Raw genomic sequence first — 19,190 nt, forward strand, 5'->3', positions numbered from 1 at the left:
CCTCTAATTATGATTACTCAGCCAGGCTGAAATTTTAGAAGACAGAACTAGAAATAATAAAGGCCAGAAAGCTCAGTCAACTGGAGCTCATGCTTGGCATGCAGGAAGCTTGAGTTTGATCACTGACACTTCCCGAAACAAGGTTTTTTGGGAGGGGCAGTTTGGGTTCACTCATGGCCATGCTTAAATAATCACATGTGGTGCCAAGATTAACTGTATACAAGGCAGGTACTTTAACCCCTATACTCTCTAGCCAAAGAGCCATTTGTATCAAAATAGGATGTAACTTTGGGATAAATGAATCAGATATTCAAAAAGAGAAGTAAAGCATATACATTAATTTTTCCAACCCCCCCTTTTTTTTAAAAAAAGATTTTGAGCTACACCCAGCAGCACTGAGGGGTTACTCCTGGCTCTATACTCAGAAATCACTTCTGGCAGGCTCAGGGACCCTGTGTGATGCTGAGGTGGTCAAACCCTGGTCAGCCAAAGCTGAGTAAGACCAAAGAGAATTTTTTTTTAAATGTTTAAACTATGGAGCTAGGAAAAAATTTTTCCAGAAAAATTGTAGCACATGCTCCTGGGGTACATCCCTGCCACCATACAATTCCTTGAAGACACCACTTGGAGTGGTCAAAAATAAAAACAACAGGGGCTAGAGAGATAGCACAATGGTAGGGCATTTGCCTTGCATGCAGCCAATCCAGGATGGACAGTGGTTCGAATACCAGCATCCCATATGCCCCCCCCCATGCCTGCCAGGAGCGATTTCTGAGCACTGCCAGGTGTGACCCCCCCAAAGAAAAACAAAAAAAAATTTAGAAATTAATGTTTATACAATGATAGAATATTTATCATTTATAAATATGTAAATTTATAGTGGAATACTGTAAATATCAAATAAGAATATTACCTGTGCATATTTTCTGAGAAGGATCAGTAGCTTTCATAATATTCTGAATAGTAGAGTGTGTAAATTGTTTTGCTTTTTTTTTGTGTGTGTGTGGTTTTTGGGTCACACCCGGCAGGGCTCAGGGGATACTCCTAGCTCCATGCTCAGAAATTGCTCCTGGCAGTCACGGGGACCATATGGGATGCTGGGATTCGAACTGATGACCTTCTGTGTGAAAGGCAAACGCCTTACCTCCATGCTATCTCTCCGGCCCCAGAGTGTCTAAATTGTAAAAACAGCTAATCATAGGCTGGAGAGACCATGTAACAGACAAAGGACTTGCTTTCTTGTGGCCAGCCTCCAACTCAGCACTATATTTGGTCACTTGAACAATGCCAGGAGTAATCAATCCCTAAGCAGTGTCAGTCAGGATTCTCAAACTCGCGGCCCGCAGGCCATTTGTGGCTCTCCGTACAACATTTTGTGGCCCTGTCCTAGAGGAATCTTTCTTTGTTTTGTTTTGTTTTGTTTTAGTTGTTTGGGTCACACACCCCAATGTTCAAGGCTTACTACTGACTTTGCACTCAAGGATCACCCCAACTTTGCGTCCTTCGGCCCCCAGGTAAATTGAGTTTGAGACCCCTGCAAGTACTGCTGAGTGTGGTTCCCAAATCAAAAAATACTAACAAACTATAAAGTAGTTAGAGATGAGGTCACCCTACTCTGAAAGCATCCTATTAGTTCTAGTCCCCTATAGCGCTCAGGGGTTACTCATGGCAGGCTCGGGGGACCATATAGGATGCCCAGATTTGAAGCACCGTTCTTCTGCATGCAAGGCAAACCAACGCCTTACTTCCATGCTATCTCTCCGGCCCCTAGTTCTAGTCTTAACTTGTTTGTTATATGTTTCTATTTGCACAAATAGATGTTTAGAAGGTATAAAAAAATAGATAAGTTTTTGGGGCTAGAGAAACAGTGAAGCAAACAAGATGTTTTTCTTGCATGCGACCAACCCATTTTCTATTCCCTAGCACTACACATGATCTTTTGAGTACTGCCAGAAGTGATCCCTGAGCTCAAGACTAGGAGTAAGCCCTGAGCAAAGCCTGCTATACTCCAAGCAAAAGCAAACAATTTTGAAAAATTTATTCTGAAAAATCCTGTAGATTCACTGTTATAAATGTAACCTAAACTACAAAAAAAAATTTTAATTCCAATAGTACATTTCCAAGCAAATCTCCTTGTTTGAAAACATCTTTTCTGAAGTTCTGATTCTTTTCATTTTAACAAGTTGATTTTTTTAGTTTGAAGGAAGAAAGTACTGTGAACATGACTTTCAGATGCTGTTTGCTCCTTGCTGTCATCAGTGTGGTAAGTTCCAGTTCTGTATGCGAAGTGAAAAAAAAAGTGAAGTTTCAAAATTGCTTATTTATTTAATTCTCAATGGCAAAAATGTTGTTGGGGACTTTTAAAATAAATTACTTTATTTAAAGGCCATTTGTAATATATTTGTCCCCATGGGGCCAAAGAGATAGCATGGAGGTAGGGCATTTGCCTCACATGCAGAAGGACAGTGATTTGAATCCCGGCATCCCATATGGTCCCCCAAGCCTACCAGGAGCAATTTCTGAGCATAGAGCTAGGAGTAACCCCTGAGCGCTGCCAGGTGTGACCCCCCCCAAAAAATATTCGTCCCCAAATCAATCCCACCACCAGTGTAAAATTCTCTCCACCATTATCCCCAGATTCCCACATGTTCCCAAGCCCACTCCCTTGGCAGGTACAAAATAACATTTATATTGTTTATTTATAGGTAAGTGGTAATCAAATTATTTTTTAAGTAGCTCAGTAAGAAAGTTTGCGAAAATTAATGTATCTTTCAGTGGGGTCATTAAATAATTGTCAGAAGCTTTGCTAGCAATTTGTTGCCATTTGATTTTCTGTTATTTATTTTGTTTCTGAACAAAACCAAGTGGCTTTGAATCCATGTTGATGTCTACATTGGTGTGTTCTGCTGGGATGACAGTACTGAAAAAAATTGGACTTGTGACCAAAATGGAGCTCAGTAATAGAGCTTGCATATGTGAGGCTCTGGATTTAATCCCTTTACCCAAAACAATGGGAAATAGTAGTATGTTATTTGGAAAAGTAAAAGCTAGATTCAAAATACAGGATCAAAAACAAGAATTCAGATAAAGTGAAAATATTTTCTGTAATTAATGTTTACTCTAGTGGACATATAATTTCTACACAAAACTGCATTTGTATAGAAAGGTTTCATTAGGTCTTTTTTTTCCTCCTGTATTTTTTCTATTGTTTTTTTAAGGTACAACACTAGGCATCCCATGTGTGTTACTTTCCCACAGGTGAATTCATCATTGGCCGAGTTATCAAAGCCATGAACAACAGCTGGCATCCTGAATGTTTCTGCTGTGATCTTTGCCAGGAAATTCTGGCAGATATTGGGTTTGTCAAGAATGCTGGAAGGTAGAAGTTTTCTTTCTTTCTGGGTGTGTGGTGTGTGTGTGGATCAAGTGACTACTACAGAGTATGGCTATTTTCTTGTGATATTTTAAGGAGAAACACCATGACACAAGGTAACTGGACCTCTAACAAGACTGTAGTGTTTTACTGCATTATTAGTACATGGTTTTTACATGACTTCCTGAGCAACCAAAAGGGGGAATGAGTACTTAGAATTACTCTTTTAAAAACCAACCATTGGGGCCGGAAAGATAGCACAGCGGTGTTTGCCTTGCAAGCAGCCGATCCTGGACCTAAGGTGGTTGGTTCGAATCCCGGCATCCCATATGGTCCCCTGTGCCTGCCAGGGGCTATTTCTGAGCAGATAGCCAGGAGTGACCTCTGAGCACCACCAGGTGTGGCCCCAAAACAAAAAATAAATAAATACATAAATAAATACCAACCATTATCTGGAATGGAACCTTTTTATTTGGGGGGTGCATACCCTGCAGAACTCAGGGCTTACTCCTTTGCACTCAGGGATCACTCCTGGTGTTTTGGGGGGCTGGAGGGAGAGTGATTGCCAGGGACTGAACCTGGGTTGGACTTGTGCATAGCAAATACTCTACCTTCTGTAATATTGAGCTGCCCTAAAATGGAATTTTTGATTTTGGTCTTGTTTTTGTTTTGGGGCCATACCCAAAAATACTCTGAGGTAACTTTTGGCTCCACAATTTAAGAATCTTTTCCTGGGGGTGCAAAGGAAACCATATGGGACAACATGCATCGAACCTAGATTGGCCACATGCAAGGCAACACCTTACCTGCTGTACTATTGTTCTTTTTTTGGTGTTTTTTTTTTTTTTTTGGGAGGGGCACACCCGGTAACGCTCAGGGGTTATTCCTGGCTGTGCGCTCAGAAATCACTCCTGGCTTGGAGGACCATATGGGACACCAGGGGATCGAACCAGGGCTTGTCCTAGACTAGCACAGGCAAGGCAGGCACCTTACCTCTAGCGCCAGCACACCAGCCCCTGTACTATTGTTCTGAGTTGGAATTTTTAAAATTTTTTTATTAAAAATAGGGTCTTAAATATCTCTTGGGGCCAGAGAGATAATACAAGATATAAGATGCTTGCCTTATATTCAGCTGACCTATACTTGATCCCTGGCACCACATATCTCCCAGGTATTACCAGGAGTTACCCCTCAGCACATAGCCAAGGGTTAGCCCTGAACAATTCCAGATGTGGCCCCCAAATTAAAAAACAAATACACAGGGGCCAGAGAGATAGCAGAGCGGTGGGGTGTTTGCCTTACATGTGGCCAACCCAGGAGAGTGCGGTTGACTCCCAGTATACCGTATGGTCTCCTGAACCTGCCAAGGGTAATTTTTTTTTTTTTTTTGGTTTTTGGGCCACACCCGTTTGACGCTTAGGGGTTACTCCTGGCTATGCGCTCAGAAATCGCTCCTGGCTTGGGGGACCATATGGGACACCAGGGGATCGAACCGCAGTCCATCCTACACTAGTGCTTGCAAGGCAGACGCCTTACCTCTAACGCCACCTTCCTGGCCCCCAGGGGTGATTTTTGAGCACAGTGCCAGGAGTAACTCCTGAGCACCTCCGGTGTGACCCAAAAACCAAACCAAAACAAACAAACAATAACCTGCTCTATCACACATCACACTCAGTGATGAAGTGATGATTTTTACATATTTGAGAAAAGGGATACTGGATCATATCTAGGCCTAGAAGTGCCAGGTATTGAACCTGGCGCAGCTGCATTCAAGACAGTGCCTTAATCAGAACACTCACTCTTCATCTCAGGACAACAATGATTATTAAAGAAATTCTTTTGAGGACTTAAAGATGTCTTCCTTAAGTCAAGCTGTGCTCAGGAAGTCTGGAGGCCTTTCTGGTTATTCTCTACCAACTGTGGTATTGGTTCACTACAAGGGCTTAAGAATACCGTGTTACGGGGCCGGCGAGGTGGCGCTAGAGGTAAGGTGTCTGCCTTGCAAGCGCTAGCCAAGGAAAGGACCACGGTTTGATCCCCCGGCGTCCCATATGGTCCCCCCAAGCCAGAGGCAATTTCTGAGCACGTAGCCAGGAGTAACCCCTGAGCATCTAACGGGTGTGGCCCCAAAAACCAAAAAAAAAAAAAAAAAAAAAAAAGAATACCGTGTTACTCCATCCCTGTAGTACCAAGGATATCCAGGCTATCTAACAGTTGGGGGGGGGGTAGCACCCAGTAATGTTGGGGGGTATGTGGTACTGAGAATTGAACATGAGTCAGGTATGTACCCTCATCCCTGTACCATGGCTCAAGAAATCATTATTTTAGAGAAATGGAAAGTATGTTTCTATTTAATTAATTTGAGTAACCTTAAATCAATTATCTTTCTAAACAACTTTTTCTCTCTTCAGACATCTGTGCCGCCCTTGTCACAATCGTGAGAAGGCCAGAGGCCTTGGAAAATACATCTGCCAGAAATGCCATGCCATCATTGATGAACAACCTCTGATATTCAAGAATGATCCATACCATCCAGACCACTTCAATTGTGCCAATTGCGGGTATTACAATTTTAGTCACTTTTAAAAATACATACACATTTATTTATGTTTATGTTACTTTTATAAATTTTTTTGTTTTATTGTGCAAGAGGATTTTTTGGAGGTTTTTGGGTCACACCCGGCAGCGCTCAGGGCTTACTCCTGGCTGTACGCTCAGAAATCGCTCCTGGCAGGCTGGGGGGACCATATGGGATGCCAGGATATAAACCACCAACCTTCTGCATGCAAGGCAAATGCCTTACCTCCATGTTATCACTCTGGCCCCATTATTATATACTAATATATATATATATATATATAGTTACATTATTATAAGATCATTATAATTTTATCTTCAAAAACCATAAAAAGTATGGAGCTATATTGATGCCTATTTTCTCTCTTGATATCATTCAACTGGTTGTCTTTCTTTTGTGTTTGTTTCTGAGGTCATACCCAGCCAATAGTGGTGGAGGAGACACTCACTAAATCTGTGCTAGTATTGCTCTTGGTGGTATACTGGGGAACCATCCAGTGCTATGCAAAGCATGTGCTCCAGTCCTTTTAGCATCGCTCCCACCCCTTCACTTGATTTTGTTTCTTACGGATAGGAAGGAACTAACAGCTGATGCCCGGGAACTGAAAGGAGAGCTGTACTGCTTGCCATGTCATGATAAAATGGGAGTTCCCATCTGTGGTGCTTGTCGCCGACCCATTGAAGGGCGTGTGGTGAATGCCATGGGAAAGCAGTGGCATGTGGAGGTGAGTTCTAGTTGTTATAGGATCAACTAAGTCATTTTGAATTTCCATCATTAGGACATGCTAGTAAAGAGTCTAAAGAAGGATTTTAAAAGTTGTTGACTTTATAGGTGATTCATCTCTTAATGATATATATATATAGGACATGGTCTTTTGGTCTTTTGTTTGTTTGTTTGTTTGCTTTTGTTCCCCTCCATCTTTTGTTCTTAAAACATTATCTGCCTCTTGCAGCAGCCCTTGATAGATACTACTAAGACTGTCACCTCATTTTTCATTCTGTGTTGTTTAAAATAAGTATGATTTTTTTTTTTTTTTTGGTTTTTGGGCCACACCCGGCGGTGCTCAGGGGTTACTCCTGGCTGTCTGCTCAGAAGTAGCTCCTGGCAGGCACGGGGGACCATATGGGACACCAGGATTCAAACCAACCACCTTAGGTCCTGGATCGGCTGCTTGCAAGGCAAACGCCGCTGTGCTATCTCTCCGGGCCCAAGTATGATGTTTTAATGTCTTAAAGTAACCTGTCAAAAAACTTAAGAACCATGAATTAAGATTGAAATAAGAGGGAGCCGGAGAGATAAAATGGAGGTAAGGCATTTGCCTTTCATGCAGAAGGACAGTGGTTCGAATCCCAGATTTACTGATAGAAAAATGAAATAATTGTCTCAAACAGTTAAAACTGTCTCAATCTATAATTTCATCTAGTTTCAATTTTTTCATCATCATCATAGTTTTAGTTTATTGAATAATATAGTAATACAGAAATTGACCTAAAGCCATCTTTTTCAGCATTTCGTTTGTGCCAAGTGTGAAAAACCATTTCTTGGACATCGCCATTATGAAAGAAAGGGCCTGGCATATTGTGAAACTCATTATAACCAGGTATTAATGATATTCATTGGATACTAAATATAATTTTAGGAATTTGAGCATACCAGTATTTTTGCTATAAGGGATTTAGATCTGTGGAGATTAGTTTTCGAGTTTTAATTAGCATAATCATTTTGGATTCAGAAAGATTGCAAAATAGAAATACTGAGATACCTTTTACTAAGCTTTATTACTTGCATATACTTACACTATCTCTCATAAAACATATATGAATGTACAAATATTTTTTGGTTTGTTTTGTATTTTTGTTTTTGAGCATATATTTAGTTATGCTCAGCTTTTTCCTGTCTCTCTGCTCAAAGATCATTCCTGGCAGGGCATGAGGGACCATACATGGTACCAGGGATCAAACCATGGTTGGCTGCCTACTTGGCAAGTACTCTATCCAATCTACTGTTTCTCCCATACCATATCTTTATATATAAATATATGTCTACAAATACATTTTCTTTCTTCTTTTTCTGGGGTTGGTGGCCATGCTTTGTAGTGTATGGGGTCTACTTCTGGCTCTGTGCTTGGAGTTGCTCACCATACTGTTTGGGGCATAAAACCTGGGACTTTCACATATAAAACATGTATTCTGCCCAGCCAGCCAGCATTTTCTGAGTCTTTTTTTTTTTTTTTTTTTTTGGTTTTTGGGCCACACCCTGTGACGCTCAGGGGTTACTCCTGGCTATGCGCTCAGAAGTTGCTCCTGGCTTCTTAGGGGACCATATGGGACACCGGGGGATCGAACCGCGGTCCGTCCTAGGTTAGCGCAGGCAAGGCAGGCACCTTACCTCCAGCGCCACCGCCCGGCCCCGTGAGTCTTTTTTTTTTGTTTGTTTGTTTGTTTTTTGGGCCACATCCTGTGACACTCAGAGGTTACTCCTAGCTATACACTCAGAACCAAAGTCCGTCCTGGATCGGCTATGTGCAAGGCAAACGCCCTACCTCTGTACTATGTTATAATAACATAATTTAATTATCAAGAGATTTTTTTGAAGACTGAGGTGGGGTTTGGCCACACCTGCTGGTGCTCAGAGCTGGTTGCTCCTGGCTTTGCATGCAAAATTACTCTGGCAGGGACCAGAGTGGTGGCACTAGTGGTAAGGCATCTGCCTTGCAAGTGCTAACCTAGGACATACGGCGGTTCAATCCCTCAGCATCCCATATTGTCCCCCAAGCCAGAAGTTATTTCTGAACGCATAGTCAGGAGTAACCTCTGAGCATCACAGGGTGTAGCCCCCCAAAACACAAAAACAAAACAAAACAAAAAACCCAAAGAATTACTCTGGCAGTGCTCATGGGACCATAGGGGATGCCGGAGGTTGAACCCAGGTCAGCCACAGGCAAGACAAAGACCCTCCTGCTGTACAATCACTCCGGCCTCACAATTACGTATTTTAACACACAGCATATTTTTGTGTGTATGTGATTTTTTTTTTTACTTGATGCAATAATGATGACCTTATAAGTTTAGGGTGAAAGGTCTCATGGTACAGTATGCAGCTACCAGGTACAAGGCCCTGAATTGGATGTGGTGCCATATGACCCCGTAAATTCTATCAAGTATGGAACTCATTGCCCATTAAGCACCACTGAGCTTGAATTCTGAACTCACAGGCCTACACTATTAGATTAAATATTTCCAGGTCTCCCTCACCCCAGCTTTCCCCAGAACCCTTGGATAGCCATAATGTAAAATAATAGAACTACTACTACTACTAATGATCTTATAGCATCATAATAATAGGATAATAATATCCCTATAGACATCATAAAGAATTATCATATTCTATCTGCCACCTTAACTCTAGAACCTTTCCAAAATTTTTTTTGAAATATGTAAAATCTAGTTTATGTTATTGTGATAGTTTTGGTCCCCAGTTCTATTATTGGCACTGCCTGGTTCCCCTATTAAATAGCCTTGATTGTCCCAAGCACTGCCAAGGCCCAGCAACTCTTTACAGTAGGCTTAAGAGCCCACACAACCAGGTTTATAGAATACTGTGTGGGAGCACATCTCTCCCTCTCTATCAAATTAATAAGGGGAAGAGATGGTATAAGGGTTTAAGTGTTTCAATTGTGTGTTGTACAACCCACTTTGACCTCATCACCACATTTGGGTCCCTACTTAATCCCCCAAAGGAGCTCCTAAACACCACCAGTTATGTCCCCCCCCAAAAAAAATTAGTGAATTTCCCTAATTTTGTCTTGTAATCATTTATAATTGCAAATTCTGTATTAAGCAGCCAGCTATTTATTTGGGGGTTATTTGTGGGGGACAAGGGGTGTTATGTATGTGTTTTTTTTAAGTGATAGGATCTAAATATTAAATATTTTTTGTTTCTAAAACTTAATGGTTTGAGGTGGGATATAGCTTGGTAACAGAACATTTGCCTTACATGCATGAGACTGTTTAATCCTTAGTACTGCCAAAAGAAAATTTTGTTTTGACACATCTTAAATTTATGAAAAATTTTTTTCAGCTATTTGGTGATGTTTGCTTCCACTGCAACCGTGTTATAGAAGGTGATGGTAAGTATCTTTTGTAACTCTATATGGCACCATTTTGTCATTAGCACACTTGAAAGCCAGGGAGATGGCTCAAAGGGCTAGTGCTCATGCTTCATATGCAACTGACTCAGATTAGATCTTATTAGTGTACTAGGAGGAGTAGCCCTTGAGCACTGCCTGGTGTGATTCAAAGAGCAAAACCAAACAAGGTTTGGAACACATGTTTTGTATCTGATATTCTGAGTCTCAAGATCCTGTGAGTACCACCAGACTGACCTGAGTACTACACAAGGGGTAAACCCAGAGTGCCACTGGATGTGCTCTCCCCAGTAAGCACACAAGTAATATGAACATTGAAAGAGTTTAATTATTGATGTTGTTTGGAGTATGATTATGATCCAGTACTTTGTGGGGGAAAGGAACCTCCCAAGTAGTATTGGGTGGGGACTAGATGCCATTCCAAGTGATAATTTTGCCAACCAGACTACCAACTCAGTGCTAGGATTTGAGAATGTGCTTCTGCTCGGACCCTACGGTGCCAGAGACCAAAGGGCTACACTAGCATGAGAATAACCTAAGGAATAAATTTTGATGATCATATATGATCATTCATTAGGTCAGAAACACAAATTGTTGTGGTGAAAATTGTAAGAATTGTCATGACTGGCCCGAAATGTTTCTTTTTTTAATTTCTTGGTGGTATATAACTTGGAAGGTAGATAGCCGTGTTTATTAGGAATAAATTCATTTATCATCATAAGACTTCCCTGGGAACCCAGCAGATGCTAAAAGTGTTAGTTATCTTTAGACATAGCTAGGCTTTACCATACTTGTACTATAATAATTAGGCAGGATTATTGACTGGGATAGAAAGGAAGCAGCTGTGTTTATTAATAGTTGCTAGCACAGTTCTTCCAGAAACTTCCTGGCAGTTTAAAACATTTTGTTTTTAGCGATCTTCATGGAAACACAGGAAGTACTTTTTGAAACTGCCCATTTGCAGTTTACTAAAGGATTGGTTCAGGAAAACAATCTTTAGTGTCACTGAAAATAAGTTAACTCCCTCCTACATAGGAGATGAAAGAAGCCATCCAAGAAAAGTTTTGGGTTTTTTTGATACCAGGGATTAAACCCTGGGACTCACAAATGTAGGGCAAGTGCTTAGCTTTGCCTTTGAACTGCCCTACTCTACCAAACTTGTTTTTATTGTCAGCACTGGAAGACAGATTTCTCAAGATAAAGAAGTTCTATACTATACCTGACTTTTAATTTTTTTAGTTCTTTATCTTTCTAGTACGTTTCTTTGATTAGCCAGTAGCAATCTGAACAAAATGTGCTAATAATACAGAAGAGCTTGTCTGCGAGCCATATAATGTGTATTAAATATATGACAAATCATTCATAGATGTGAGAGGGAATAAAAAATTTATTGTGAGGGGCTGGAGTGATAGAACAGAAGGTAAAATGCATTGATGCAGCCAACCTGGATTCAATCCCCGGCATCTCATGGTTCCCTGAGCCTACCATAGTAATTCCTGAGTGCAGAACAGAAGTAACATCTGAGTACCAGCAGGTGTGTCTTCAAAATAAACAAAGATTTGGTAGGGCCGGAGTGGTGGCGCAAGCGGTAAGGCATCTGCCTTACCCATGCTAGCCTAGGACGGACTGCGGTTCAATCCCCCCATCCCATATGGTCCTCCAAGCCAGGAGCAGTCACTGGGTGTGGCCCAAAAACAAAAACAAAAAAATTTGGTGTGAAGACATAATAGTAATTTATAGAATGTTTTTTGTTTGTTTGTTTGTTTTGGGCCACACCCAGCGTTGCTCAGGGGTTACTCCTGGCTGTCCACTCAAAAATAGCTCCTGGGGGCCGGGCGGTGGCGCTGGAGGTAAGGTGCCTGCCTTGCCTGCACTAGCCTAGGACGGACCGCGGTTCGATCCCCCGGTGTCCCATATGGTCCCCCAAGAAGCCAGGAGCAACTTCTGAGCGCATAGCCAGGAGTAACCCCTGAGCGTCACAGGGTGTGGCCCAAAAACCAAAAAAAAAAAAAAAAAAAAAAAAAAAATAGCTCCTGGCAGGCACGGGGGACCATATGGGACACCGGGATTTGAACCAACCACCTTTGGTCCTGGATCGGCTGCTTGCAAGGCAAACGCCGCTGTGCTATCTCTCCGGGCCCTAATTTATAGAATGTTGAAGGAAAGGTGGGAAACATATAATAAGAAAAGTTTGAAAAGATAATTATGGGGGCCGGGCAGTGGCGCTAGAGGTAAGGTGCCTGCCTTGCCTGCGCTAGCCTTGGACGGACCGCGGTTCGATCCCCCGGCGTCCCATATGGTCCCCCAAGCCAGGAGCAACTTCTGAGCGCATAGCCAGGAGTAACCCCTGAGCGTTACCGGGTGTGGCCCAAAAACCAAAAAAAAAAAAAGAAAAGATAATTATAATTTTTTCATATTTTAGAAAGACATAGATACTCTGTATGTTTTTAATAATGTGATAACAGGATTGTAATACATTTGATTAATTTATGAAACCTTAATGGCACTAACACTTTTAAATTTTGCACACAAAAAAATGTAAATTTTAACAGAGTCTATAGTTAATCCCATGACAATATACTCCAAGGACAGAGAAACCCCATATCTCTTAGGCCAAGTGAATTCCTTTTCGAATGACCCCAATATTTACTGTGCCAGGGCAGGAGGGAAAAAACAAAAAAACAAAAAGCACAAAACATTGTTTATTTTTTATATATTATTTTATCTTCATTTATTATTATTATTATTATTTTTATTTACCTATCTATTTTTGGTCAATTTCTCTGTTTGGGTGTGATTATTGAAGTTGTTGTCCCCAGTTATACTTATTTTTTCTCTTCCTTGCTGTTCTTTCTTTATGTGCTATGCCATGTTTCTTATATCAAGACCAAGGCGGGTTTTTTTTTTTTTTTTTTTGTGGTGCTTATCGTTATTGTTGGAGTCCTCACTGGATATTTGACACTTCTTTTTGTACTGGTGGAGTGTTTCACCTTCTTTTTCTCCTTCGTCTCTCAAACCGATGATGAGAGCCTCTAGAAGAATTCCGCTTATTTTCGGCGTATTAGACTTTTACCCCAGTTTATTATTTTTCTCTTCTTCAAACAAAACCACGTAACTTGAACTAGCTAGTCCTGCTCCCCAGTTAAAGGGGGAAATAAGGGAGGCACCAGGACCAAACAGGTGCAAGACTACTAAGTAGTAGGCTAGATACAGAGGGGACCACATATTCTAGCAACCCTGGGGGTGAGGGAAGAGGATATGGGAGGTAAGACAAAAACGGAGGTGTAGGGAGGACAATTTGGTGATGGGAATCCCCCCTGATTTTATGTAAATATGTACTTAAAATATTATTGTCAACAATATGTAAGCCACAATGATCAAAATAAAAATTATATTAAAAAAAAAGTAAATTTTGCACAAAAGTCTTTGACCTCTTTCAAGTGTCATAGAAATAACTTTGTTTCTATATTAGTCTTAAAAATGCCTTTATCACACGATTTCGTCTAATCAGATGTCTTTCCTTTTCACTAGTGGTCTCTGCTCTTAATAAGGCCTGGTGTGTCAACTGTTTTGCCTGTTCTACCTGCAACACTAAATTAACACTCAAGTAAGTCTACAGTTTTGATCCACAGTAAATCCTAAAATAGCAAACTTTGGGGTTCTATTTTTTTTATATTAAGTTTAAATATTTTTACAAAATTTTTTTTTTTTTTTTTTTTTCGGGCCACACCCGTTTGATGCTCAAGGGTTACTCCTGGCCAAGCGCTCAGAAATTGCCCCTGGCTTGGGGGGGACCATATGGGACGCCGGGGGATCGAACCGCGGTCCTTTCCTTGGCTAGCGCTTGCAAGGCAGACACCTTACCTCTAGCGCCACCTCGCCGGCCCCATTTTTACAGAATTTTGAAAGATCATTATGTTGTTCATCATTTCTTCCCAATTCTTTTGAAAGTAAAAGCTATTTCTTTAACTGTTCTCTGTTCTTTCTTGTATTTTTCTTTGTCTTACTCAAAGGGATAAGTTTGTTGAGATCGATCTAAAACCAGTCTGCAAGCACTGTTACGAGAAAATGCCAGAAGAATTTAAAAGGCGACTTGCCAAACGAGAGAGAGAAACAAAGGATAAGGACAAGCAGAAAAAGAAAAAGCCAGTCTGTTTGTAAACTTTTCTGTCCCTTCTATCATCATTTTCACTTCTTTCTTCTTTGGTCAGTCTTTTAGATTTTTCATGTCTCTTGTCTTTTTTTCTTCTGCATCTTAGCATATATTAGGAATTATCAGAAGTTGAAATATATAAGTATTTAACTTGAAAAGAGTTGATTGTTTTTGCATAATTAATAAATTTATAGGGACTGGAGAAATAGTACAGGGATTAAGGTGTTTGCCTTTTATGCAGCCAACCCTGGTTCAGCATCACATTTAGTCTCCCTGAGTACTGATAGGAGTCATTCCTAAGACACTGCTAGGTGTGACCAACTCTGCCGTGCCCCCAAAAAACTGAAGTTTGGGTCATGGAGATAGCCCAGAAGACAAGAATATGTGTTTGCGTCAGGAATCCCAGATTATGTCTCTAGCACCAATAGTCCTCCAGTGAGCACTATAGGAAATATTACCCCTAAGCATAATACCAAGAGTAGCACCCCAGCACCAGTACTGGATGTGACATCTGGAGATAGCATGGAGGGAAAGTGTTTGCCTTGCATGCAGAAGGACAGTGGTTCGAATCCCAGCATCCCATATGGTCCCTGAGCCTGCCAGGAGCGATTTCTGAGCGTAGAGCCAGGAGGAACCCCTGAGCGCTGCCAGGTGTGACCCAAAAGCCAAAAAAAATTAAATAAATAAATAAATAAATAAATCATAAGGTTTAAATAAGCAAGCAAATGTGATATTGACTGCTGTTTGTCCTTTATTTACTTCCCTTATCTATAGCCACCTCATCTTAGTTTTCTTTCATTTTGAGAGGTTCATATCTGACAATAGTTATTCCTGTTTCTTTATTTGCACCCCTCCAGGTGGTGCTGAGAGTATCATGTGTTCTTGGTTTCAAACCTGCCTTTCTGCATATAAAGCATGCACTCCAACCCATTGAGCTGTATCTCCAGTCCCTGCATTTCTTTTTGTTTTGTTATTGGTAGATTTGGGAGTCAAGCATTATGGTACTTGGTAGCCACACAGGTCTGTGCTTGGCATCATCTAGACAGTGCTTCGGGTACCATACAGTACCACAGATAGAGCCTGGGTCTTAATTACAAAAAACATGTACTCAGTCCACTGGAAGAAATCCAGGCATGGACTTTTTGGAAAGGACTGGATTCAATGGAAAGGAGTTCATTCTCTAATTAGATAGTGGAAAAGTTTAAAGTTTTTTTTGTCTAATAATGCCCCTTTAAAATTTTGGTTTTAGCTTCTTTAAAAAAAAAAAAGTGGGGGGATAGCAAGGAACATACCAGCTATATTCAGGGAACTCTGTCAGTACCTTGGGGGACTATGTGTGACTGGGGATAGAACTAGGTCATCCACATCCAAAACCAGACCTTATCTACTGTATTTTCTCTCCAGTTTCTGTATTCTTTTCTTCCTTCTTTTCTTCCCTCTCTCCCTCCCTTCCTTCCTCTCCCCTCTATTCCATACCCCTTCCCCCACTATTGTCTCACTGCCCAGAGGACTTGGGCACTGGCAATCAAAGCCCAGACTTGCTTCATTTTTTAGTTTCTTTCCCTTAACTGTCTGGGTTTGGGTCCACACCCTGATTTGCTCAGGGACCACACCTGGCTCTGCTCTGTGACAGTACTAGGAACCATGTGCAGAGCCAGGATTCAAACCAAGGATGTGGTCTCGGGCAAATGCTAGGCAAGTGCCTTAACCTTTGTACTATCTGGCCCCTCCCTAAAATATTTTAGGAAAAGAGGGAAATAGTTCAGTGAATAGAAATAGAAACATATTTCTTGCAGACATGGGAACCTGAGTTTGATCCCCCCGTACTGCATGGCCCTCAGGTAAAGCCTTGGAGGCCCCCAGCACCACCAGGCCTCAAGCAGCAAGTACTGCATTGCTGCACCTAACCATTAAACTTGCTGCAGTTGGCTGGATATTGTGAGCCATGCCTGTGGGGCCCTTTGTACTGTTTGGGAGGCCCTTCCAACAATAAGTAATTTAATAGATTATTTATATCACTAAATTCTTTTATCTTTTCATTGTGCTTCATGTCTAAACAAAGACCAGCTAATGTATACCAATAAGATAACTAGTATCTTTAATATAAATTATTTATGTTCATATAATGCCCATATGCTACTGTTGCTAATTTTCACCTGCCACTTTATTATTGAGCTTTGTTTGATTTGGGGTAGAGGGCATGCCTGACCACACAAAGGGAGTTTGCAGTGCTGAGGATTAAACCATAGAGATAAACGTTCCCATGTGTTAAATACCCTTTGAGTCATTTCCCAACCTATTATTGATTTTTATGGAAACTATTTCAGTCTTTGAGATTCTTTGCATTTTAGTCTTTGAAGCTAGTTCAGACTTTGAAATTTGTTTTATTAACAACAAGATTGTTCCATATCCATCATAGATACTGTATTCTGAGCCTTAAGGGTTTTTTATTTCAGTTCTTATATTTCCTTATAAGAAATGGTCACCAGGGGCCGGGTGGTGGTGCTAGAGGTAAGGTGCCTGCCTTGCCTGCACTAGCCTTGGACAGACCATGGTTTGATCCCCCCGCGTCCCATATGGTCCCCCAAGTCAGGAGCAACTTCTGAGCGCATAGCCAGAGTAACCCCTGAGCATTACCGGGTGTGGCCCAAAAAAAAAGAAATGGTCACCCAATGATCAGCTGAGTGCATCTTGAGGAGTAAGCCCTGAACGTCACGGGTTGTGACCCAGAAAAACAAAGTTAAAATAAGTTAGTAAATATTTTTTATTTTAAAAAAATATAGAAGTTTTCAGGTCAGGGATGTGACTCAGTGGTAGAGCACCTGCCTCAAATATGTAAATTAATAAACTCAGTACCTTGCATAACCAAAAACAAAAGCAAACCTAAGAAAGCAGTTTTAATATCTTTTGTTCTAAGAATACTTTTGGAAAAATTTTAACTCAGCATTATTTAAATCAAACTGATGATTGAAATACATCATTTAAATTGCTATTAATTTTTCTAAGAACCTGCTTAAAAAAAACAGCTGAAAAATTATTTCTTGAAAGATTTTTTATTTTAAATATGTGGTTAATGTTAACTATATTAACACTTAAATGGTCCAGAAAAATAGTACAGTGGTTCAGACACTAGCACTATATATCAGGAGATCATCTGAAAACTTACCTTTTCAGAACTGTTTTATAAAAAAAATAATGTATACTTCTTTGCGCGGTGGTGCTAGAGGTAAGGTGTCTGCCTTGCCAGCGCTATCCTAGGACGGACTGTGGTTCGATCCCCCGGCGTCCCATATGGTCCCCCAAGACAGGAGCGATTTTTGAGCAGAGAGCCAGGAGTAACCCCTGAGCGCTGTCAGGTGTGACCCAAAAACCAAAAAAAATTTTAAAAAATCAGATTTGAGAAGTGCGGTTCTTTTCTCTAAATAACTATTGGTTTTTGTTTGTTTTGTTTGTTTGTGTGGGTGTTCAGACCTTACCCCTGGCTCTGTGCACAGGGGTCACTTTTGGTGAGCTTGAGAGACCAGATGGGATTCTGGGTATCAAACACAGGTTGGCTGTATGCAAGGAAATCATGTTTTAAAGTACTATGAGAATACTTTAAAGAATATATACATGGGGCTAGAGAGATAGTAAAGTACTTATTTGCCTTCTACACAGCTGGCTCAGGTTCATCCCTGGCACCCCACATAGTTCCAAGAGCACACCAGTAGTGTAGATAGAGCCAAAATAAGCCCTAAACAAGCAAATATAATTCTTGACTTAAACTTATATTTAACTACTTTGATACTACTTTGATACTAGAGATAGAACCTGTTCATACAAGGCCATTTGAACTATCCCTGAGCTACATCCCTATCCCTCTAAGTTATATGCACATTAGATATCTTGGTTACTTAGCATTGGTTAAAATGTAATATACATTCTGTATTACAGAAATAGATTTAGAGGATCACTTTACAAGGGTATTTTTTGTTTTCAAGTGATGTTGTGAACATTTTATTTGCCATGATGACAATTTAGATTAGAATTATAGTTTTTTGCTAATATTAGTAAAGTTACTTCATATTGTTTTTATGTCTGTGTTGACTTTCACTCATTTTTTTTATTATTTTAGAAATAAATTTGTGGAGTTTGACATGAAGCCAGTCTGTAAGAAGTGCTATGAAAAATTTCCGTTGGAGTTGAAGAAAAGACTTAAGAAACTAGCTGAGACCTTAGGAAGAAAATAACTTCATTTGATATTGTTTCTTTCCATGTAAAGATAAGCAATTATCAGCATTATTTGATTTGTTACAACCTTATTAAACTATATTTTATTTGTATCATATTTAAAACATGACAAACAAGAATTTAAATCTTGACAAAATAAAAATTTGCCTCTGTTAATAATCCTTACTTATAAATGTGTTGACATTTCACTGAAATGTCACCTGACTAAATGTTAAGTTTTAATTAAGATTCAAAAATTAAATATAATCTTTAAAACAAAAGTCAGGAATCAGCTTTTATATGCCTCAAAAAATTTTTAACAATATTTCACTTTAGAGTCAAAAGAAAATAACTGAAAAGAAAGCAGATATTATAAACTATTTTTATTAATGAAGAGAGATTTACAGATACATGATCAATAAAATATGGGCTTCTCCAGAAGAGAAATGCTGAGAGTAAACATAACAGCTTAAAATGTGGGCCCATTAGCAGGTGGAGAATGAGCCAGTAGTTATAATAGCTTTTATTGTTTGCTTTGAAAGGGTCACACCTCTGGTCACAACTAGCTGTTCTGAGGACTGAACCAAAATCAGCTGCATGCAAGGCAAGAGTCTTGGCTTCAAATCTTTTCGGTCCTCTTACAGAATCTTTTGTTGTTATTGTTGTTGTTGTTTTGTTTGAGCCATACCCAGCAGCAGCACACAGGAGTGATTTCTGGCTCTGCATTTAG

The 19,190-nt window shown here is 40.3% G+C and overlaps 1 protein-coding gene across 2 annotated transcripts in view; it reads left to right on the plus strand.

Moving 5' to 3' along the window:
* The window catches only part of LIMS1 (LIM zinc finger domain containing 1), a 41,606-nt gene extending 22,957 nt beyond the window's left edge, over positions 1–18,649 (plus strand). The window contains exons 3-11 of one of the 2 annotated variants that reach the window (XM_049781345.1): positions 2,197–2,263; positions 3,259–3,379; positions 5,785–5,934; positions 6,525–6,675; positions 7,459–7,551; positions 10,032–10,080; positions 13,630–13,705; positions 14,112–14,304; positions 18,366–18,455. In XM_049781345.1, coding sequence (XP_049637302.1) covers positions 2,197–2,263; positions 3,259–3,379; positions 5,785–5,934; positions 6,525–6,675; positions 7,459–7,551; positions 10,032–10,080; positions 13,630–13,705; positions 14,112–14,259 — 855 coding nt within the window. In that variant the 3' untranslated portion in view covers positions 14,260–14,304; positions 18,366–18,455. Of the gene's footprint in view, positions 1–2,196; positions 2,264–3,258; positions 3,380–5,784; positions 5,935–6,524; positions 6,676–7,458; positions 7,552–10,031; positions 10,081–13,629; positions 13,706–14,111; positions 14,305–18,365 lie in introns of both variants that reach the window. The other variant, XM_049781346.1, reaches the window with a different exon arrangement.
* Positions 18,650–19,190: the final 541 nt, after the last annotated feature.

This window comes from Suncus etruscus, chromosome 9 (genome assembly GCF_024139225.1).
Source record: "Suncus etruscus isolate mSunEtr1 chromosome 9, mSunEtr1.pri.cur, whole genome shotgun sequence".
Classification (NCBI taxonomy): Eukaryota; Metazoa; Chordata; class Mammalia; order Eulipotyphla; family Soricidae; genus Suncus; species Suncus etruscus.